Raw genomic sequence first — 20,879 nt, 5'->3', positions numbered from 1 at the left:
ACCTATACATCTCATACATCATATAGACCCCCCACCTATACAGCTCATACATCATATAGACCCCCGCACCTATACAGCTCATACATCATATAGACCCCCGCACCTATACATGTCATACATCATATAGACCCCCCACCTATACATCTCATACATCATATAGACCCCCCACCTATACATCTCATACATCATATAGACCCCCCACCTATACATCTCATACATCATATAGACCCCCCCACCTATACAGCTCATACATCATATAGACCCCCGCACCTATACATCTCATACATCATATAGACCCCCGCACCTATACATCTCATACATCATATAGACCCCCGCACCTATACATCTCATACATCATATAGACCCCCGCACCTATACATCTCATACATCATATAGACCCCCGCACCTATACATCTCATACATCATATAGACCCCCCACCTATACAGCTCATACATCATATAGACCCCCGCACCTATACAGCTCATACATCATATAGACCCCCGCACCTATACATGTCATACATCATATAGACCCCCACACCTATACATGTCATACATCATATAGACCCCCACACCTATACATGTCATACATCATATAGACCCCCACCTATACAGCTCATACATCATATAGACCCCCCACCTATACATCTCATCCATCATATAGACCCCCCACCTATACAGCTCATCCATCATATAGACCCCCCACCTATACATGTCATACATCATATAGACCCCCACCTATACATGTCATACATCATATAGACCCCCACACCTATACATGTCATACATCATATAGACCCCCACACCTATACATGTCATACATCATATAGACCCCCACCTATACAGCTCATACATCATATAGACCCCCCACCTATACATCTCATCCATCATATAGACCCCCCACCTATACAGCTCATACATCATATAGACCCCCCACCTATACATCTCATACATCATATAGACCCCCCACCTATACATCTCATACATCATATAGACCCCCCACCTATACATCTCATACATCATATAGACCCCCCACCTATACATCTCATACATCATATAGACCCCCCACCTATACAGCTCATACATCATATAGACCCCCCACCTATACAGCTCATACATCATATAGACCCCCCACCTATACATCTCATACATCATATAGACCCCCACACCTATACAGCTCATACATCATATAGACCCCCACACCTATACAGCTCATACATCATATAGACCCCCCACCTATACATCTCATACATCATATAGACCCCCCCACCTATACATCTCATACATCATATAGACCCCCGCACCTATACATCTCATACATCATATAGACCCCCGCACCTATACATCTCATACATCATATAGACCCCCCACCTATACAGCTCATACATCATATAGACCCCCGCACCTATACAGCTCATACATCATATAGACCCCCGCACCTATACATGTCATACATCATATAGACCCCCACACCTATACATGTCATACATCATATAGACCCCCACACCTATACATGTCATACATCATATAGACCCCCACCTATACAGCTCATACATCATATAGACCCCCCACCTATACATCTCATCCATCATATAGACCCCCCACCTATACAGCTCATACATCATATAGACCCCCCACCTATACATGTCATACATCATATAGACCCCCACCTATACATCTCATACATCATATAGACCCCCCACCTATACATCTCATACATCATATAGACCCCCCACCTATACATCTCATACATCATATAGACCCCCCACCTATACAGCTCATACATCATATAGACCCCCCACCTATACAGCTCATACATCATATAGACCCCCCACCTATACATCTCATACATCATATAGACCCCCACACCTATACAGCTCATACATCATATAGACCCCCACACCTATACAGCTCATACATCATATAGACCCCCACACCTATACAGCTCATACATCATATAGACCCCCACCTATACAGCTCATACATCATATAGACCCCCGCATCTATACATCATATAGACCCCCGCACCTATACATCTCATACATCATATAGACCCCCGCACCTATACATCTCATACATCATATAGACCCCCGCACCTATACATCTCATACATCATATAGACCCCCGCACCTATACATCTCATACATCATATAGACCCCCGCACCTATACATCTCATACATCATATAGACCCCCGCACCTATACATCTCATACATCATATAGACCCCCCACCTATACATCTCATACATCATATAGACCCCCCACCTATACATCTCATACATCATATAGACCCCCACCTATACATCTCATACATCATATAGACCCCCCACCTATACATCTCATACATCATATAGACCCCCCACCTATACATCTCATCCATCATATAGACCCCCCACCTATACAGCTCATACATCATATAGACCCCCCACCTATACATCTCATACATCATATAGACCCCCACCTATACATCTCATACATCATATAGACCCCCCACCTATACAGCTCATACATGTTCTATACAGGTTACCCGGCTTTCTATGCCCTCTATGAAGCTCCATCACTCACCCACTAGTGCCTGCTTCAGCAGCTGCCTCTCCTCAGGTGTCAGCTTGAGTTCTGCCACCCCTGGTCCATGCCAGGTTACCTGGCTACTGGGCAGTGTGTAGGTTCTCAGGAGCAGAGCCCCCAGCAATAAGCCCACTCCAAACAGCAGCAGTCCGAGCAGGGCGCCCCCTGTCCCTCTCCAGCGGCTTCTAGACATCGCGAACTCTGACTTCCTCGCCTTACTGCATTCAACAGTAGCTGCAAAGCATGATGGGAGGTAATCCAGTGTACTGTGTACTCTGAGCCATGTGACCGCAGGCAGTGGGACTGACTGCTCTGGATGGTGCGATCTGTTATTGTCAGGCTCTCCCATTCAACTCAGCTGGAAATTCACATTATTTAACCCTCTAAGGACACAGCCCTTTTTCAGATTTCTTTTTTCCTCCTTGCCTTTTAGGGTGTTGTTACACGTACAGTATCCTGCCTATATGTTATGCTACACATTTGTTGCTGCAGATGTCAATGTAACTAAATGACTGAACACATCTTTAACCCCTTAAAGGGGTACTCCACTGGAAAACCTTTTATTTTAAATCAACTGGCTCCAGTAAGTTAAACAGATTTGGAAATTACTTCTATTAAAAAATCTTAACCCTTCTAGTACTTATCAGCTGTTATATACTACAGAGGAAGTTCTTTTCTTTTTGAATTTCTTTTGTCTGACCACAGTGCTCTCTGCTGACACCTCTGTCTATTTTAGGAACTGTCCAGAGTAGGAGAAAATCCCCATAGCAAACCTCTCCTGCTCCGGATAGTTCCTGAAATGGACAGAGGTGTCGGCAGAGAGCATTGTGGTCAGACAAAAAGGAAATTCAAAAAGAAAAGAACTTCCTCTGGAGCATTCAGCAGCTGATAAATACTGGAAGGATTAAGATTTTTTAATAGAAGTAATTTACAAATCTGTTTAACTTTCTGACACCAGTTGATTTAAAAGAAAATGTTTTCCAGTGGAGTACTCCTTTAAGGACTCAGCCCGTTTGCATTTCCTCCTTCCCTTCTAAAAATGATAACACTTTCAATTTTTTACCTACAGACCCATATAAGAGCTTGATTTTGCTTCTCCAATTGTACTTTGTAATGACATAACTTATTTTATAATATAATCTGTGCCGAAATTTAAAAACATTTTTTTTGTGGGGTGAAAAAAAAAAAAAAAAAAAGCCAATTTTGAATTTTGGGGCCCCTGTTTCTACATAGTACATTTTCCAGTAAAAATGACACTTTATCTTTATTCTGTAGGTCCATACGGTTACAAGTCTACCCAATTCATGTAGGTTTTATTTTATTTTAATACATTAAAAAAATTATAAACTACATGCCCCAAAATTTGTATGTTTAAAATTGGCATCTTCTGACCCCTATAACTTATTTATTTTTCCGCACAGGGGGCTATTTGAGGGCTAATTTTTTGCGCTGTGGTCTGCAATTTTTATCAGTACCATTCTTGTTTTGATAGGACTTTTTTATCGCTTTTTATTAATTTTTTTAATGGTATAAAAGTGACCAAAAATACGCTATTTAAGACTTTGGAATTTTTTATGTGTACGCCATTGACCATGCGGTTTAATTAACAATATATTTTAATAGTTCCAACATTTACGCACGCGGCGATACCACATATGTTTATATTTTTTTTTTATGGGAAAAGGGGGGGGGGGATGATTTGGACTTTTATTAGGGAAGGGGTTAAATCACTTTTATGAACTTTTTTTTTTACACTTTTTTTGCGCTATGTTATAGCCCCCATAGGGAGCTATAACATGCAGTACGTTGATCTCAGCCTCTGATCAGCGCTATGTCATAGCATAGCTCTGATCAGTGTTCTTGGGGCTCTACTGCTCCTGCCTGCTGGAAAGGCAAGGATCAGCAGATCGCCGATCGGATGAAGGAGAGTCAGGTTGGGATCCTCCCGTTGTCCTCTCAGCTGATCGGTCATCGCGATCATGTTGCGATTGTCCCGGTCAGCCCGACTGAGCTGCCGGGACACTTTTAGTTTTGTTTTAGACCTCACAATCAACTTTGATCGCGACGTCTAAAGGGTTAATGCCGGACATCGGCCCGATCGCTGGTGCCTGGCATTAGCCGTGGGTCCTGGCTGCCCCTAGCAACCGGGACCCACCGGGTTTAACCTGTTCTCCTCTGGTGAGAATGGTTTAAACTCGATAAACGGGACCAGGGAGTACAGGTACACCCTGCTTCATTAAAGCCTGCACAATCTCCCTGCAGCACCCGCATTCTATGTGGGAGCTGCGTCTCCTGTTTCGGAAACCTCTGGCCATCATGCCCCCTCCTATAGACATGAATGGAGGGGGCGTGGCGTGACGTCACGTCCCCAGTCCCAGAAACCGGGAGGTTTCCGAAACTGGAGACGCATAGAATATCCTTTGGATAGGGGATAAAATGTTTTTGCCCGGAATACCCCTTTAAGGACTCGGGATGCATGGCGCACTGATACGCCCTGCGTCCTGAACAGGTTGCAGGAGTACTCTGGTGAAAAAAAAATGTATCTGCTATTCACAAGATAAAGAATAAGTAGCTGATTGCGGGGGGTCCTAATGCTGGGACCCCCCGTGATCTCCAGGGCGGGACACCTGCACTCTCACTGAGGAGTGTGTCACGTCTACTGGTAGACGCTGTACCCTCTCTTCATTCCAATGGGAATGAATGGAGCGTGTGCTGGCTGACATTGGCGTGGCTAATGGGCTTGTACTTTTTGATCAAAATGTAAACTAACAACCTGTTCGTTTTTTGAATTTATGCTGAGAAGCAAGTAGATCAAAATACAAACTGTGTACATTTGTAGTCTGTCCCCTCTTCCATGGCCAGTACTCCGCTCCACCCATTCGGCACAGACGTTTTTTAATCAGTAGGAGACTACATATGGGTTTCCACCTAGCATTCTCCCAGCCCTCTGGCAGGGAGCACATGGTAGGTGTTCATACTGGTGTGGTGCTTTGTGGTGGCCATTGTTACTGTGATACCTTGTCGGTGGGGTGGCCCCCATAGACAAAGCATTTTGTATTTGTAATTATGCTGAGAAGCAAGTAGATCAAAATACAAATTGTGGATGTGCAGCTGTGTTTCTGTTTCTCTATTTTTGTTTTATAATGTAACTAAATGACTGAACACAGCTTTTACCCCTTAAGGACCAAGCCCATTATGACTTTAACCGGTTTACACAAAATCAGGTACATGTACGGGGTGATTAGGGATGACTTCCCGCATCACCACGTACATGTACCTGATGAAAATAAACTGTCACAGCACTGCCGGGCGCTGTGACACTTTATTGGGCTCGGTGTGCTGCACAGCCGAGCCTTCCTAAAGCCGGCCAAGGACCAATCGCAGCGGTCCCCGACCTGACAGTGGCCTCCGCTGTCATGCAACAGGAGATCAGTCTAAGGTAGAGACTTATCTATCTTATGCCTGTCAGTACTGACCGACATAGGCATAATTCAAGGAATACAGAGAGGTACTCCATTGAATTATGTTTATAATAGGAAAAAAAAAAAGTGAAAAAAATTTAAAAGTATAAAAAAATTAAATTGAAAAATAAAATAAAAGAATTTGAAAAAATACAAAAAATAATCAAATAAATTATGTGTGTGTGTGTATATGTATGTGTGTGTGTGTGTGTATATATATATATATATATATATATATATATATATATATATGTGTAATTGCATTCATCTACCACAGTAGTGTACCTAAATTTCTGTATTGTATTATACTAATTGTTACACATCCACACCGTTTATCTGGTGTAGGATTCTATTGTGGCACTTGTAGTCCGCTGCAGGCATCCTCCATTGTATGCATTTTTATGCTGGGGATTGCCCTTAGCAACAGACTACAAGGGCAGGATCTGCTCCCCCAGTATAAATGCACAACTGCATTTGGGGTTGAGCACCTCCAGCCTTTTGAGACCACGTTTTTTGTTGTTTGAAAATTTATACTTGGAGGTGTGTAAACTCCATATGTTAATGCACCTTGAACATTTTCCAGGCAGCATTAAGGTGCAGCTGTGAGGCCATGCACCTATATCAGCCAACTTGGGTGGGGCTTGTAGCCTCTCTCCCTCCTCCCATTGTATGTGTACTCAGTCACACTGGAGGGAACTGGGAGCAGGCTGCATGTCGACCTAGTGCTGCTGTAATTGCCCACTGGCCCCTGGTTTTTGCTTTTCATGCACAGGTAGGTTAGCGTTAGGTCCCGTGCCATTAGAGAAACCTTGGTGTTGGTGTGCGGGCTCTGGTGTGTCCTTCATATAAGGATATACTGGCGAATGTCTCAATTTTAACATCAGTGTTGAGGGATTAGCCAATGTCATTGTATACATCTACCACAGTAGTGCACCTAAATTTCTGTATTGTAATATATATATATATATATATATATATATATATATATATATATATATATATATATATATATATATACATATAGATATGTGGTGCCTTGTGGGTGTGAATGGTGATCGGGATGTTGCTGTGCAGGTTATAAAGGGTGCTATTAACCCTTGTCAGTCTTCACGCCAGGGTGAGGGTTAAATGCTGCATGACTTGGCCTATCGCCACCCTTCCCAGGGTCGATAGGTGTTTGCAGTATAAAGTATTGTCCATAACCAGAGCTCCGCTGAAAATGTGCGTAAACTTTACTGACGATTTTCTGTAACATGCGAACATAAGAGCAGTCTTTGTAACAGAGTCTATGAACAGCTTAGCTGAGATTGACCGTTGGTTGGGACTTTTAGTAAATTCTTTAGCTTGTAGGAATTTAGTATGCGCAGATCTGCTGGATTTAGGTTTATGTTTAGGTCCAGGGTCCTTGCCAACATTAGCGGGGAATTTAGAAGAACTCACAGTGTAATTCAGCCGAGGCTGCAAGGCTTTGGCCTAGTAATTGTCATTGTTATTTAGCGAAAAAAAATTAGCATTTTTCTAGATTTTATATTTTCTGCTTGTACGACAAATAGCTATGCCGCACCAGATGAATGATCAAATCTACAATATGTCTACTTTATGTTCCCATTGTTTGAAAAACATTCTTTTACTTTTTTTTAGAATGTTAGAGGGTTTATAGGTTTTGTAGCAATTTTACAGATTTTCAAGAAAAATGCTAAATCAGATTTTTCAGGGACCAGTTCAGTTCTGAAGTGGATTTGAGGGGCCTGTATGTTACCCCCATAAATCACCCCATTTTATAAACTGCACCCCTTAAAGTAGTCAGAATGACTTTAGGGCTAGGATTTTACTGAGATTTTTTTCCCACCAGCAAAAACTCCAGGAAAAACTGCCAGAAAAACTTTTTCACTGTCTTCAGGGTACAGCTGTGTGGGTCGGATGCTGAGCGCCCGGTCCACAGTGTAAGGAGATGAGGAGTGATGTATATTATGACTATTCTTCGTGTATACAGAAGATGAGGTCCACTTACCTCCCTCGCTCCCTGTCCCCGCCGGGTCCGTGTAGCTCCGCCACCTAGTGATGACGTCATTAGGGGCAGAGCAATAGATGGGAGCCAGGCTGGTAAGGGTGTGAGGCTCTGTTCACATTGTACGTTTTGCCAGTGTTTTCCCAGATAGGGAGACTACAGCTGTTGCTAAACTACAACTCCCAACATGCCCAGACAGCCAAATGCTGTCTGGGCATGTTGGGAGCTGTAGTTTTACAACAATTGGAGGCTCTCTGTTTGGGAAGACATTGCATTATGGGCGCTCTCCCCAGCGGAGAGCGCCAAAAATGTTCTAACCAATTGTTTGTGCTTCTTTTTTATTCTTGTTTCAGATCTGTGTATGTAGAGGATTACGGGGGATTTGGAGGACTACTGCAGATTAACTGGATTTTTTTCCTTTTAATAAAACGGCTAACGAGGGCTGTGGGGGAGTGTTCTTAAAATAAAAATCATTTTTCCAATATGTCGTGTTTTTTTTTTTTTCATTGAATTTTCAGGCTTAGTAGTGGAAGCTGTATTATTGACGAAAGCATTAGCACCAAAAGCAGCTAGCGCTAACCCCCAATTATTGCCCCGGTACCCACCGCCACAGGGGTTCCGGGAAGAGCTGGTACCAACAAGCTCGGAGCATCAAATATGGCACTCCTGGGCCAGGCGGTAAAAGGCTGGTGTCATTTAGGCTGGGGAGGGCCAGTAACAATGATCCTCGCCCACCCTGGTAATGTCAGGCTGTTGCTGCTTGGTTGGTATCTGGCTGAGAATAAAAATATGGGGAACCCTATGAGTTTTATTTATTTATGAAAAAAATGCATAGGGTTCCCTGTACTTTTATTCACAGCCAGATACCAAACAAGCAGCAACAGCCTGACGTTACCAGGGTGGGCTAGGACCATTGTTACTTGCCCTCCCCAGCCTAAATAATGCCAGCCTGTTACCACCTAGGCCAAGGAGCACCATTTTTGACACTCTGGGCCTGCTGGTACCTGCTCTTTCCGGCACCACTGTGGCGTTGGGTACCGGGGTAATAATTGGGGGTTATCGCTTGCTGTTTTTGGGGCTAATGCTAAGCCCCGGCTTAGTAATGGATTATGTCAATAAGACAGCTTCCACTACTAAGCCTGAAAATTCTATAAAAAATAAATAAAAAAAACACATTGGAAACATTAATTTATTTTAAAAAACACTCTCCCACAACCCTCGTTAGCCATTTTATTAAAAGAAAAAAAATCAAGTTCATCCGCAGTAGTCCTCCGAATCCGCCGTAATCCTCTGCATACCTGGATCTGAAACGAGAAGAAAAAAATGTACAATGTGAACAGAGCATCACACCCTTACCAGCCTGGCTCCCGTCTGTAGCTCCGCCCCCTAATGTCATCACTAGGGGCAGAGCTACACGGACCCAGCCGGGTACTGGAGGGAGGTAAGGTGACTTCTTCGTCTTCTGTATACATTATATACAGCTATCTATAGATAGCTGTATATGGTGTATACCGCCCAAAGGGTTAATCTACACTGTAAGTTAACTCTTTCCTTGCTGGGCTGGCGCATAGCGTATACTGTATACACATTGCAAGCCCACTGTACGTTCTTGCTGGGCAGTAGATATATGACGTATATCTACTGCTCAGCACCAGCTGTAGATGTGAGAACAATTGAGTCCTAAAATTCACAACAGGAATATCGCGACATCAGGAATATCGAGACAGGTGTCAAGAGTGACACCTGCTGCGATCTGTCCCTTACTGCAGGTACTACTGCTCCCAACATGGAGCACATTCTGATCGATGCTGGGAGAGTTGTAGTACCTGTACTAATAGACACATGGCCCAGGTGTCACTGCTGACACCCGTTGCGATCTTTCTATTAATGCAGGTACTACAGCTCCCAGTATGGAGCAGAGTGTGCTCCATGTTTGGGAGTAGTACCTGCAGTTAAGGTCAGATCACAATGGGTGTCACTCCTGACACCATCTGCAATCCTCTGGTATAAGCTATAGACGCGGGCGGCAGCGGCACTTGTCTGGTGCCCTGCCTGGCACTATACTCCGCTGTGATGTGACGTTAGTAGTACGGGTACTACTACTCCCATCATGGAATAGTCTGTTCCATGCTGGGAGTAGAAGTACCTAAAAAAAAAATAATAAAGTTAGAAAAGTAAAAAACACATTTTACACACATTTTATTAAACACATATTTAAAATACATTACTAATAAAAAGTTTTACAAAATTAATTATAAAAATATATTATTTTTATAATTAAATGGCCCCTTTCTAAATTTTTTACATTGCCAGCTAGATTTTTAGTTCTCTTCTTGCCCACATAAATTGATCCCTCTTTAAAAATTTATAAAAATTTTGTTCTAAAAAATATACATTTTGTTAAATACATTTTTTTTTCCATCACTACTGTATCCTTTAAAAAAAAAATGTAATGGTGCCCTACGAAATTTAACACAAAAGGTATTTCGATCACTTTTTTGGATTGCTACAGTCCAAAAAAAAAAGAATAAAATCCACTCTCAAAAGCACCAAGATTTTCCAGAAAAAAACGCCATACTCTGAATTTGAGGACATTTTTGAAACCCAAATTCTGAGCCCAAAACAGCTGAAAAACACCCAAAGGATAAAAAAAAAAAAAAAAAAAAAAAAAAACGCCAAAATGAAAAAAGGCCAAGTGGATCTGGCATTTTGCAGTTCACTATTGACTTGCAGCTAACATCTGGCCGCTGCGTTTTTGCATGAAAAACCTTAGTGAAACTCTAGCCTAAAGAAGTTCATTAACCCTTTAGGCATTTCACACAAATAAAAGCAAAGTGGAGGCGGAATTTTAAAATGTAATTTTTTTTGTAGATTTTTCATTTTAATCAAATTTTTTCTGTAACAAAGTAAGTGTTGACAAAGAAATTAAACTCAAGATTTGTTCCCCGAATTCTGACATTCTTAGAAATATCCCATATGTGGCCTCTGTGCGCTACATGTCTTTCACACAGGCCTCAGACATGAAGGCGTGCTGTGTGGATTTTTGGGCATCCTTTTAGTTTAGGATATTTTTTGGCATCATATAAAATTACTAGTGTTGCTCGCGAATATTCGCAATTCGAATATCATTCGCGAATATCGCATATTCGCGAATTTCGCGAATATAGCGCTATATATTCGTAATTACGAATATTCGTTTTTTTTTTTTTTTTTTTTTTTCTTCACAGTACACATCACAGTGATCACCCCTCTCTGCTTCCAGCTTGTGTGGTGTAAAGAAGGCTGTAATACAACTGTGTGAGACTGGCGCACGAAAATTCGCATATACGAAAATTAGCATATGCGTATTTTCGCATATGCGAATTTTCGCGCATGTAAAATTTTGTATATGCAAATATTCGCATATGTTAATTTTCGTATATGCGCATTTTCACATATGCGAAAATAAACGCGAATATAACGAATATGCGAATATTCGCGAATATATGTCCATATATTCGCGAATATTCGCGAATTCGGATATGGCCTATGCCGCTCAACACTAAAAATTACAGGGGCCTTGGGGTGCAAAAATATTTTTGGGAGACAAGTTGACACTTTCATTGGTACCATTCAATGAAAAAGTGTGCCTCCAGCTGTTGCATAACTACAACTCCCAGCATGCACAGACAGCCGAAGGGCATGCTGGGAGTTGTAATTGTGCCTTCTGCTGTTGCATAACAGCAACTCCCAGCATGCCCTTTTGTGCATGCTGTCAGTTGTTGCTAAGCAACAGCAGGAAGCACAGCCTTCCCTCCTGCTGTTGTCTGCTCCCTCCAGATCCTCTTCATCGCCTTTGCCTCTGCTGGTCCTGGGCCCCGATCCCGCCACAAATACTGGGGATCGGGGGCCCCAGATGCCGGTGTCCACTCGTGGCACCCGCTCTCGCCCTCTGCAATAGGGGCAGAGCGGGTGCCGTTAGTGACACCCCCAGCAGAATCCCCGATTTGTCGGCTGGTACCAGTGCCAATCTGAATTGACTGGTGATTTACGGCGATTGCCAACATGGGGGGGTCTCATTTACGCCCTTTGTCATGGACGAGTTAAAGGAGTACTCCAGCAAGAAAAAATCTATCCCCTATTCACAGGATAGAGGATAAATAGCTGATCGCGGGGGGTCCCAGCGCTCGGGGCGGGACACCTGCACTCTCACTGTGGAGCGCCTTACGTCTACTGGTAGATGCCATGCCCTCCATTCATTCCTATGGGAGCTTTTTGGCACTTCCGTAGGAATGAATGCAGCACGCGCTCATCGATGAGCACCGTGTCCTGTTCCGGTGATCTCTGTGTGTCCCAGCGCTTGGACCCCCAGTACCGGAGTGCGTTCTGTCAAGTAAACATTGCTTCAGGTTCCTTTGCAGGCCCTGTTTCTCAGGTGATGCTTTATTGTTTGTTATGGTCTTTGCCTATTAATTTATATTGTTTTGCACTATACCTTTCAGAAATGTACAGGATATATGTAAGGAGGTATGATGCAAAATACCTATGTGACCCTGGTTGCCCAATTGGAGGCCCTCCTAGCTAGGCCTATATATATAGTTTAAGGGGAAGAGTTTTCCAGTCTTAGAGCAAGGTTAAGTTGTTGCTATGTGCAGAGATCAGTGTGAGCTGCAGTGTGGAGAAGAGACAACAGGAGAGTGAGGTGAAACCGGGAAGCCTAAAATATTCTTTAAAGGGGTATTCCAGGCCAAAACTTTTTTTTTTATATATCAACTGGCTGCAGAAAGTTAAACAGATTTGTAAATTACTTCTATTAAAAAATCTTAATCCTTCCAATAGTTATAAGCTTCTGAAGTTGAGTTGCTGTTTTCTGTCTAACTACTTTCTGATGACTCACGTCCCGGGAGCTGTGCAGTTCCTATGGGGATATTCTCCCATCATGCACAGCTCCCGGGACGTGACATCATCATTGAGCAGTTAGACAGAAAACTTCAGAAGCTAATAACTATTGGAAGGATTAAGATTTTTTAATAGAAGTAATTTACAAATCTGTTTAACTTTCCGAAGCCAGTTGATATATAAAAAAAAGTTTTTGCCTGGAATACCCATTTAAGCAAGGGGTTCCCAGCCCAGGAGGATTCAGAAATTCCTAATTGTGAACATAATACTGATGAATCGACAGACCACACAAATAGAGTTCCTACTCTGGTGGTGTAGCATTAATTGAACACTATCAGAACCCTAGTCAGTGTGTGAGGCCCCAGCATTAAGTCTAAATTCCCAAGTAATATACTACAAGTCACAGCAGGTCTACAGGGCTCCCAAGGGTTACTCTGCATCTCTTCTACTCTAATCTGCTCTCTGAGGATTGTAACATCTACTTCTACCTCAGTAAAGACATTCATCTGTAACCTGGCATTGGTGTATTTATTATCCCTCGCCTGGTTCAGGAGAAGCTGTCCTATCCCCCGACCATGTAGGTAAACAGTGCCCTGGCATCACAAAGCGATCTAACCACCCCAAGCCACAATCTTGCACCACAGACAGAAACACTAGTGTGCCATCACACATACAAGGCTTTGCCCACCACAGTCCTGTGTAAGTAAGATTTGGAGGCTGACCTAAAGTATCAGGATAACATGTTAGTTTGACAATGCGGGGAACAGTGCAAATGTGATAAATTGTATTTTTTTTATTTTACCTCACAAATTATTTTTTGTTTCGTAGTATTTGTTTAAAAAATTTAAAGGTGTCATTACAGTAAGTTAAAGGGGTACTCTGCCCATAGACATCTTATCCCCTATCCAAGCATAGGGGATAAGATGTCTGTTCGCAGGGGTCCCGCTGTTGGGGACCCCCGCGATCTCTCCTGCAGCCCCCCGAGTCATCAGCTCTCCTGAGCTAAGTTTGCTCTGTTGCTGATGACAGGGGTCGGCGGTTCGTGACATCATGGCTCCGCCCCTCGTCATGCTTCCGGTCCCTGTATCGTGAGTCATCAGTCATGGAGAAAACGTAGCTCTGGAGAGCTGATGACTCAGGGGGGCTGCAGGAGAGATCGTGGGGGTCCCCAGCAGCGGGACCCCTGCGATCAAACATCTTATCCCCTATCCATGGATAGGGGATAAGAAGATGTCTAGGGGTGGAGTACCCCTTTCAATTGCTCCCCCCAAAAAACAAGTTATCATATGGGTGTGTAAATGAAAAAAATAAGAGAGTTATACCTATTAAAGGGAAAGGAGGAATAAGCGAAAGAGCAAAAGTGAATATTGGCCCTGTGCTTCATACGTTTACTATGAAGCACACCTACAATAATGGACTGATCCAACGAACTGTCCCAACTGTCTGGCAGGTAAATGTGGGCCGAACCAAAGTAAGTCATTACCTACTATTAAGGTTGCCACCTGGGCGGTATTTTACCAGCACAGCCGGTATTTTTGGTTCCCTGCCAGTATCTTTGTATTAAAATACCGTCCAGCCAATGGCTGGTTTTTTTCAGGGCAGAGACTGGCCAGCATCAGATTACTGTAAGGATTTAACCAGGGCTGGGTTAACATTGACATACCTTGAGCTCCTGCTCTAGGCCCTGTGCGGCTACCAGCAGCCATTTTTAAAAAGATCTGCCACTTTTGTTAAAACCTTAGGGTGTTACTGTAGCTAAGGTATAAATACATCTAGCCTATTTGTAGGCTAACACCTTTTTCTATTCTTTACCCCTCTGATTAAAAATAAATCACCTTGTCAATGCCACGTACACGTTGGGTAAATATGGAATACCTCACAGTGTCTGGGGATGGCCTTAAATTTTGACAGATCGTCTTCATTAGTAGCCACTTGAATCCCCAGAACATGTTACATACATCATTGAATTTCCCAAAATGTGTCTAACCCAGGAAGAAGTACAGTGTCGCCTACAAAAAATCTAAATAGACAAATCGCCAGGTCCAGATGGCATTCTGCCCCGTGTTCTAAAGGAATTAAGTAATTTAATAGACAGACCCCTATTTTTAATATTCAGGGACTCTATAGTAACAGGGATAGGGGATAAGATGTCAGATCGCCGCGGTCCCGCTGCTGGGGACCCCTGGGATCCCCGCTGCAGCACCCTGCTGTCATTACTGCACAGAGCGAGTTCGCTCTGTGCGTAATGACGGGCGATACAGGGGACGGAGCAGCGTGACGTCATGGCTCCGCCCCTCGTGACGTCATGGCCCGTCCCCTTAATGCAAGTCTATGGCAGGGGGCGTGATGACCGTCACGCCCCCTTCCATAGACTTGTATTGAGGGGGGCGGGCCATGATGTCACGAGGGGCGGAGCCGTGACGTAATGATGCTCCGGCCCCTGTATTGCCCGTCATTACGTGCAGAGCTAACTCGCTCTGTGCAGTAATGACAGCGGGGTGCCGCAGCGGGGATCCCAGGGGTCCCCAGCAGCGGGACCGTGGCGATCTGACATCTTATCCCCTATCCTTTGGATAGGGGATAAGATGTCTAGGGGTGGAGTACCCCTTTAAGTAGTTGTAAAGAAAAAGACGTGTAAAGAAAAAAGTGTGCATTAGCATTTAAGCCAAGTATCCTCTTTTTCTTTTCTTTTTAAAAATGAGATTTTCTCCTGGAAAAGGCCTATCTACTCTTCCAATGTCACCACCGTGTGCCTCCTGCATACATGCGATAAATAGGGTGCTCCTTTTCTGGACTTCAGTACCAAGAAGCATATGGCATAGGGAGCATATCTACTCACTTAAGTCCGGAAAAGATGAGTGCCGCAAGCTGTTTTCTTTAATTCACTATTAAACCTGGTGCCAAAAGTGGTTAAAGATGAAAACAAGATAAAGAGATAATAGGTTAATATAAGATTTATAGTATTCATTTGTAAACCTGTCTGACTCAGGAAATTTGCTAATTTTTAGTTGGGATATGGCCAACATAACCTCTGACAGAGTAGTGGATAAATTAAGTTTAGTTAATTAATCTTCATCAATAGTGGGGAGTTGTAGTCTTTCTGGGGAAGAAGAATTAAGTCTTACAGGTATGTCTGCCTCTTATGCTGACAGCAGCTCCAGCCCCTCGTGTTTAGCTGCAGTGTTGCGGTAACAATGCCTAAACCAATAAAGAGTGTGGAAGACGGGCCAATTGTGCTTTAGCATGCACACCCTCTTCAGCTGGTCTATTTGAGATGCACTCTGCCACTCAGGAAGCAACACTGATTGACAATCAATTTCACATGCTGTTGTGCAAATGGAACAGAAAACAGGTGGAAATTATAGGCAATTAGCAAGACACCCCCAATAAAGGAGTGGTTCTGCAGGTGGTGACCACAGACCACTTCTCAGTTCCCATGCTTCCTGGCTGATGTTTTGGTCACTTTTGAATGCTGGCGGTGCTTTCACTCTAGTGGTAGCATGAGATGGAGTCTACAACCCACACAAGTGGCTCAGGTAGTGCAGCTCATCCAGGATGACACATCAATGCGAGCTGTGGCAACAAGGTTTGCTGTGTCTGTCAGTGTAGTGTCCAGTGCATGGAGGCGCTACCAGGAGACAGGCCAGTACATCAGGAGATGTGGAGAAGGCCGTAGGAGGGCAACAACCCAGCAGCGGGACCGCTACCTCTGCCATTGTGCAAGGAGGAGCAGGAGGAGCACTGCCAGAGCCCTGCAAAATGACCATGAGCATTTCACAAATGTGTATGTGTCCAGAACAGACTCCATGAGGGTGGTATGAGGGCCCGACATCCACAGGTGGAGGTTGTGCTTACAGTCCAACACCGTGCAGGACGTTTGGCATTTGCCAGAGAACGTCAAGATTGGCAAACTTGTCACTGGTGCCCTGTGCTCTTCACAGATGAAAGCAGGTTCACACTAAGCACATGTGACAGACATGACAGAGTCTGGAGATGCCGTGGAGAACGTTCTACTGCCTTCACCATCCTCCAGCATGACTGGTTTGGTGGTGGGTCAGTAATGGTATGGGGGGGCATTTATTTGGGGGGCCGCACATCCCTCCATGTGCTTGCCAGAGGTAGCCTGACTGCCATTAGGTACCGAGATGAGATCCTCAGACCCCTTGTGAGACCATATGCTGATGCGGTTGGCCCTGGGTTCTTCCTAATGCAAGACAATGCTAGACCTCATGTGGCTGGAGTGTGTCAGCAGTTCGTGCAAGAGGAAGGCATTGATGCTATGGACTAGCCCGTCCCCCAGACCTGAATCCGATTGAGCACATCTTGGACATCATGTCTCGCTCCAACCACCAACAGACTGTTCAGGAGTTGGTGGATGCTTTGGTCCAGGTCTGAGAGGACATCCCTCAGGAGACCATCCACCACCTCATCAGGAGCATGCCCAGGCATTGTATGGAGGTCATACGGGCACGTGGAGGCAACACACACACTACTGAGCCTCATTTTGACTTGTTTTAAGGACATTACATCAAAGTTGGATCAGCCTGTAGTGTGGTTTTCCACTTTGATTTTGAGTGTGACTCCATATCCAGACCTCCATGGGTTGATAAATTTAATTTCCATTGATAGTTTTTGTGTGATTTTGTTGTCAGCAAATTCAACTATGTAAAGACGAAAGTATTTCATACGATTAGTTCATTCATTCAGATCTAGGACTTAGTGTTCCCTTTATTTTTTTGAGCATTATATTTTCTTGACTCGACCTCTCACTCCTCTTTTGCTACTGTTATCTGTACTGTGATGCAGTCTCCGTTACTGACTGGGTTTGTTTGACTCTGATGTTTGTATATGTTTTTTCTGTCTGTCTTTGCTGTATTGCTGTTCGTTTCTTTTGTGTTCTGACCTGTTTCACGACTTGTGTACTGTGTTTGTTTGTTACTTTGACTTCGAAATGCCCTGCACTTTAGTAGGGTATGGACCGTCACCGTGGTTGGGGGACCCTTATTAGGAAGATGGGAACCCCAAAAGGCAGGGACAGAGAGTTTGTCAGTTCAAGGCCATACTAAGCACTGCCTAATGTGATAATAAGGAAGTGGACTGGCTAAGATGAGATTTGAGTCCGAGACAAATTGTATAGAGCCTAATAGTGCTCAGGAAAAGTGTTGGAGGTCTTTTGTGAGTTAACAACATTAGTTTCACATCTATATATATATAAAACTCATTGTGTGTGTGTATGTTCCAGCATCACGTCCAAACCGTTAAAGATATTAACATGAAACTTGGCACACATGTTACTTATATGTCAACAACCAACATTGGATAGGTAATTTAACCCTTACTCACCCCCATTTGCCAGGGTCCGGGTTTTTGTTTAAAGTCCCATACAAGTCTATGGGAAATATATGTTACTGCATAACTTCCAAATGGTTGGTGAAATTTCAATAATACTTGGTCACATGTTACTTATATGTCCACTTAAAATATAGGATAGTTAATTTGACCCTTAAATACCCCTATTTATGAGGGTCGGGGTTTTTGTTTAAAGTCCTATGCTAATCAATGGGAAATGTAGTGTCAGGATTCGGCAGGCTGGAGGTGGATCCTCTGTGTCAGAGAGGGATTGGACCGTGTCGGTGGACCGGTTCTAAGTTGCTACTGGTTTTCACCAGAGCCCGCCGCAAAGCGGGATGGACTTGCAGCGGCGGTAGCAACCAGGTCGTATCCACCGGCAACGGCTCAACCTCTCTGACTGCTGAGATAGGCGCGGTACAAGGGAGTAGACAAGAGCAGAGTCGGACGTAGCAGAAGGTCAGGGCAGGCAGCAAGGATCTGGAACACAGGCTAGGAACACACAAGGAAACGCTTTCACTGGCACAATGGCAACAAGATCCAGCAAGGAAGTGCAGGGGAAGTGAGGTATTATAGGGAAGTGCACAGGTGAAGATACTGATTAAAACCCATGCGCTAATCAGTGGCGCACCGACCCTTTAAATCGCAAAGACCCGGCACGCGCGCCCTAGGGAGCGGGGCCGCGCGCGCCGGGACAGTACAGATGGGGAACGAGTCTGGTAGGTGGGTCGGGATGCGCATCGCGAGCGGGCGCGTCCTGCATCGCGAATCGCATCCCGGCTGGGGACATTATCGCAGCGCACCCGGTCAGCGGGTCTGACCGGGGCGCTGCGAACAGGAGAACGCTGTGAGCGCTCCGGGGAGGAGCGAGGACCCGGAGAGCTCGGCGTTACAGTACCCCCCCCCCCTTGGGCCTCCCCCTCTTTTTGGAACCCAAGAATTTATGGACCTTAAGGATGTTGTTGTCACGATGCCGGCTGGCAGGAGGTGGATCCTCAGTGCCAGAGAGGGATTGGCGTGGACCGTGCTAGTGGACCGGTTCTAAGTCACTACTGGTATTCACCAGAGCCCGCCGCAAAGCGGGATGGTCTTGCTGCGGCGGTAGTGACCAGGTCGTATCCACTAGCAACGGCTCAACCTCTCTGACTGCTGAAGATAGGCGCGGTACAAGGGAGTAGACAGAAGCAAGGTCGGACGTAGCAGAAGGTCGGGGCAGGCAGCAAGGATCGTAGTCAGGGGCAACGGCAGGAGGTCTGGAACACGGGCTAGGAACACACAAGGGAACACTTTCACTGGCACAATGGCAACAAGATCCGGCGAGGGAGTGCAGGGGAAGTGAGGTATACATAGGGAGTGCACAGGTGAACACACTGATTAGAACCACTGCGCCAATCAGCGGCGCAGTGGCCCTTTAAATCGCAGAGACCCGGCGCGCGCGTGCCCTAGGGAGCGGGGCCGCGCGCGCCGGGACAGGACCGACGGAGAGCGAGTCAGGTACGGGAGCCGGGGTGCGCATCGCGAGCGGGCGCCACCCGCATCGCGAATCGCATCCCGGCTGGAGGCGGTATCGCAGCGCACCCGGTCAGTGGATCTGACCGGGGCGCTGCGGGAGCGAGAGTGTAGCGAGCGCTCCGGGGAGGAGCGGGAACCCGGAGCGCTCGGCGTAACAGTACCCCCCCCCTTGGGTCTCCCCCTCTTCTTGGAGCCTGAGAACCTGAGGACCAGATTTTTATCTAGGATATTGTCCTCAGGTTCCCAGGATCTCTCTTCAGGACCACAGCCCTCCCAGTCAACCAAAAAGAAGGTTTTTCCTCTGACCTTTTTGGAGGCCAGTATCTCCTTTACGGGAAAGATGTCAGAAGAACCGGAGACAGGAGTGGGAGAGATAAGTTTAGGAGAGAAACGGTTGATAATGAGTGGTTTAAGAAGAGAAACGTGAAAGGCATTAGGAATACGAAGAGAAGGAGGGAGAAGAAGTTTATAAGAGACAGGATTAATCTGGCACAAAATTTTGAAAGGACCAAGATAGCGTGGTCCCAATTTGTAGCTGGGAACACGGAAGCGGACATATTTAGCGGAGAGCCATACCTTGTCTCCGGGAGAAAAAATGGGGGGAGCTCTTCTTTTCTTATCAGCAAACTTCTTCATGCGTGATGAAGCCTGTAAGAGAGAATTTTGGGTCTCTTTCCATATGGTGGAAAGATCACGAGATATTTCATCCACAGCGGGTACACCAGAGGGCAAGGGAGTAGGGAGGGGGGGAAGAGGGTGACGGCCGTACACCACGAAAAATGGGGATTTGGAAGAAGATTCAGAAACTCTGAAGTTATACGAGAACTCGGCCCATGGTAGAAGATCTGCCCAGTCATCCTGGCGGGAGGAAACAAAATGCCGTAAATAATCACCCAGGACCTGGTTAATTCTTTCTACTTGCCCATTGGATTGAGGATGATAAGCAGAAGAAAAGTTTAATTTAATCTTGAGTTGTTTACAGAGAGCCCTCCAGAATTTAGACACGAATTGGACGCCTCTATCCGAGACGATCTGCGTGGGCAACCCGTGAAGACGAAAAATGTGTACAAAAAATTGTTTTGCCAACTGAGGCGCAGAAGGAAG

At 44.9% G+C, this 20,879-nt stretch overlaps 1 protein-coding gene and 1 long non-coding RNA gene across 2 annotated transcripts in view; one reads left to right on the top strand and one right to left on the bottom strand.

Moving 5' to 3' along the window:
* Positions 1–2,806, bottom strand: part of PM20D1 (peptidase M20 domain containing 1) — an 81,515-nt gene extending 78,709 nt beyond the window's left edge. The window contains exon 1 of the mRNA XM_056558025.1: positions 2,565–2,806. Within this exon, the coding sequence (XP_056414000.1) occupies positions 2,565–2,760 (196 nt within the window). The 5' untranslated portion in view covers positions 2,761–2,806. The remainder of the gene's footprint in view (positions 1–2,564) is intronic.
* LOC130356452 (uncharacterized) overlaps positions 2,692–20,879 on the top strand; it is a 71,576-nt gene continuing 53,388 nt past the window's right edge. The window contains exon 1 of the long non-coding RNA XR_008888886.1: positions 2,692–2,820. This is a non-coding gene — a long non-coding RNA (uncharacterized LOC130356452). The remainder of the gene's footprint in view (positions 2,821–20,879) is intronic.

The sequence above is a fragment of the Hyla sarda genome, chromosome 2 (genome assembly GCF_029499605.1).
Source record: "Hyla sarda isolate aHylSar1 chromosome 2, aHylSar1.hap1, whole genome shotgun sequence".
NCBI lineage: Eukaryota > Metazoa > Chordata > Amphibia > Anura > Hylidae > Hyla > Hyla sarda.
Note: the sequence above shows the minus strand (reverse complement) of the source record. Positions and strands in the feature narration are given on the sequence as shown.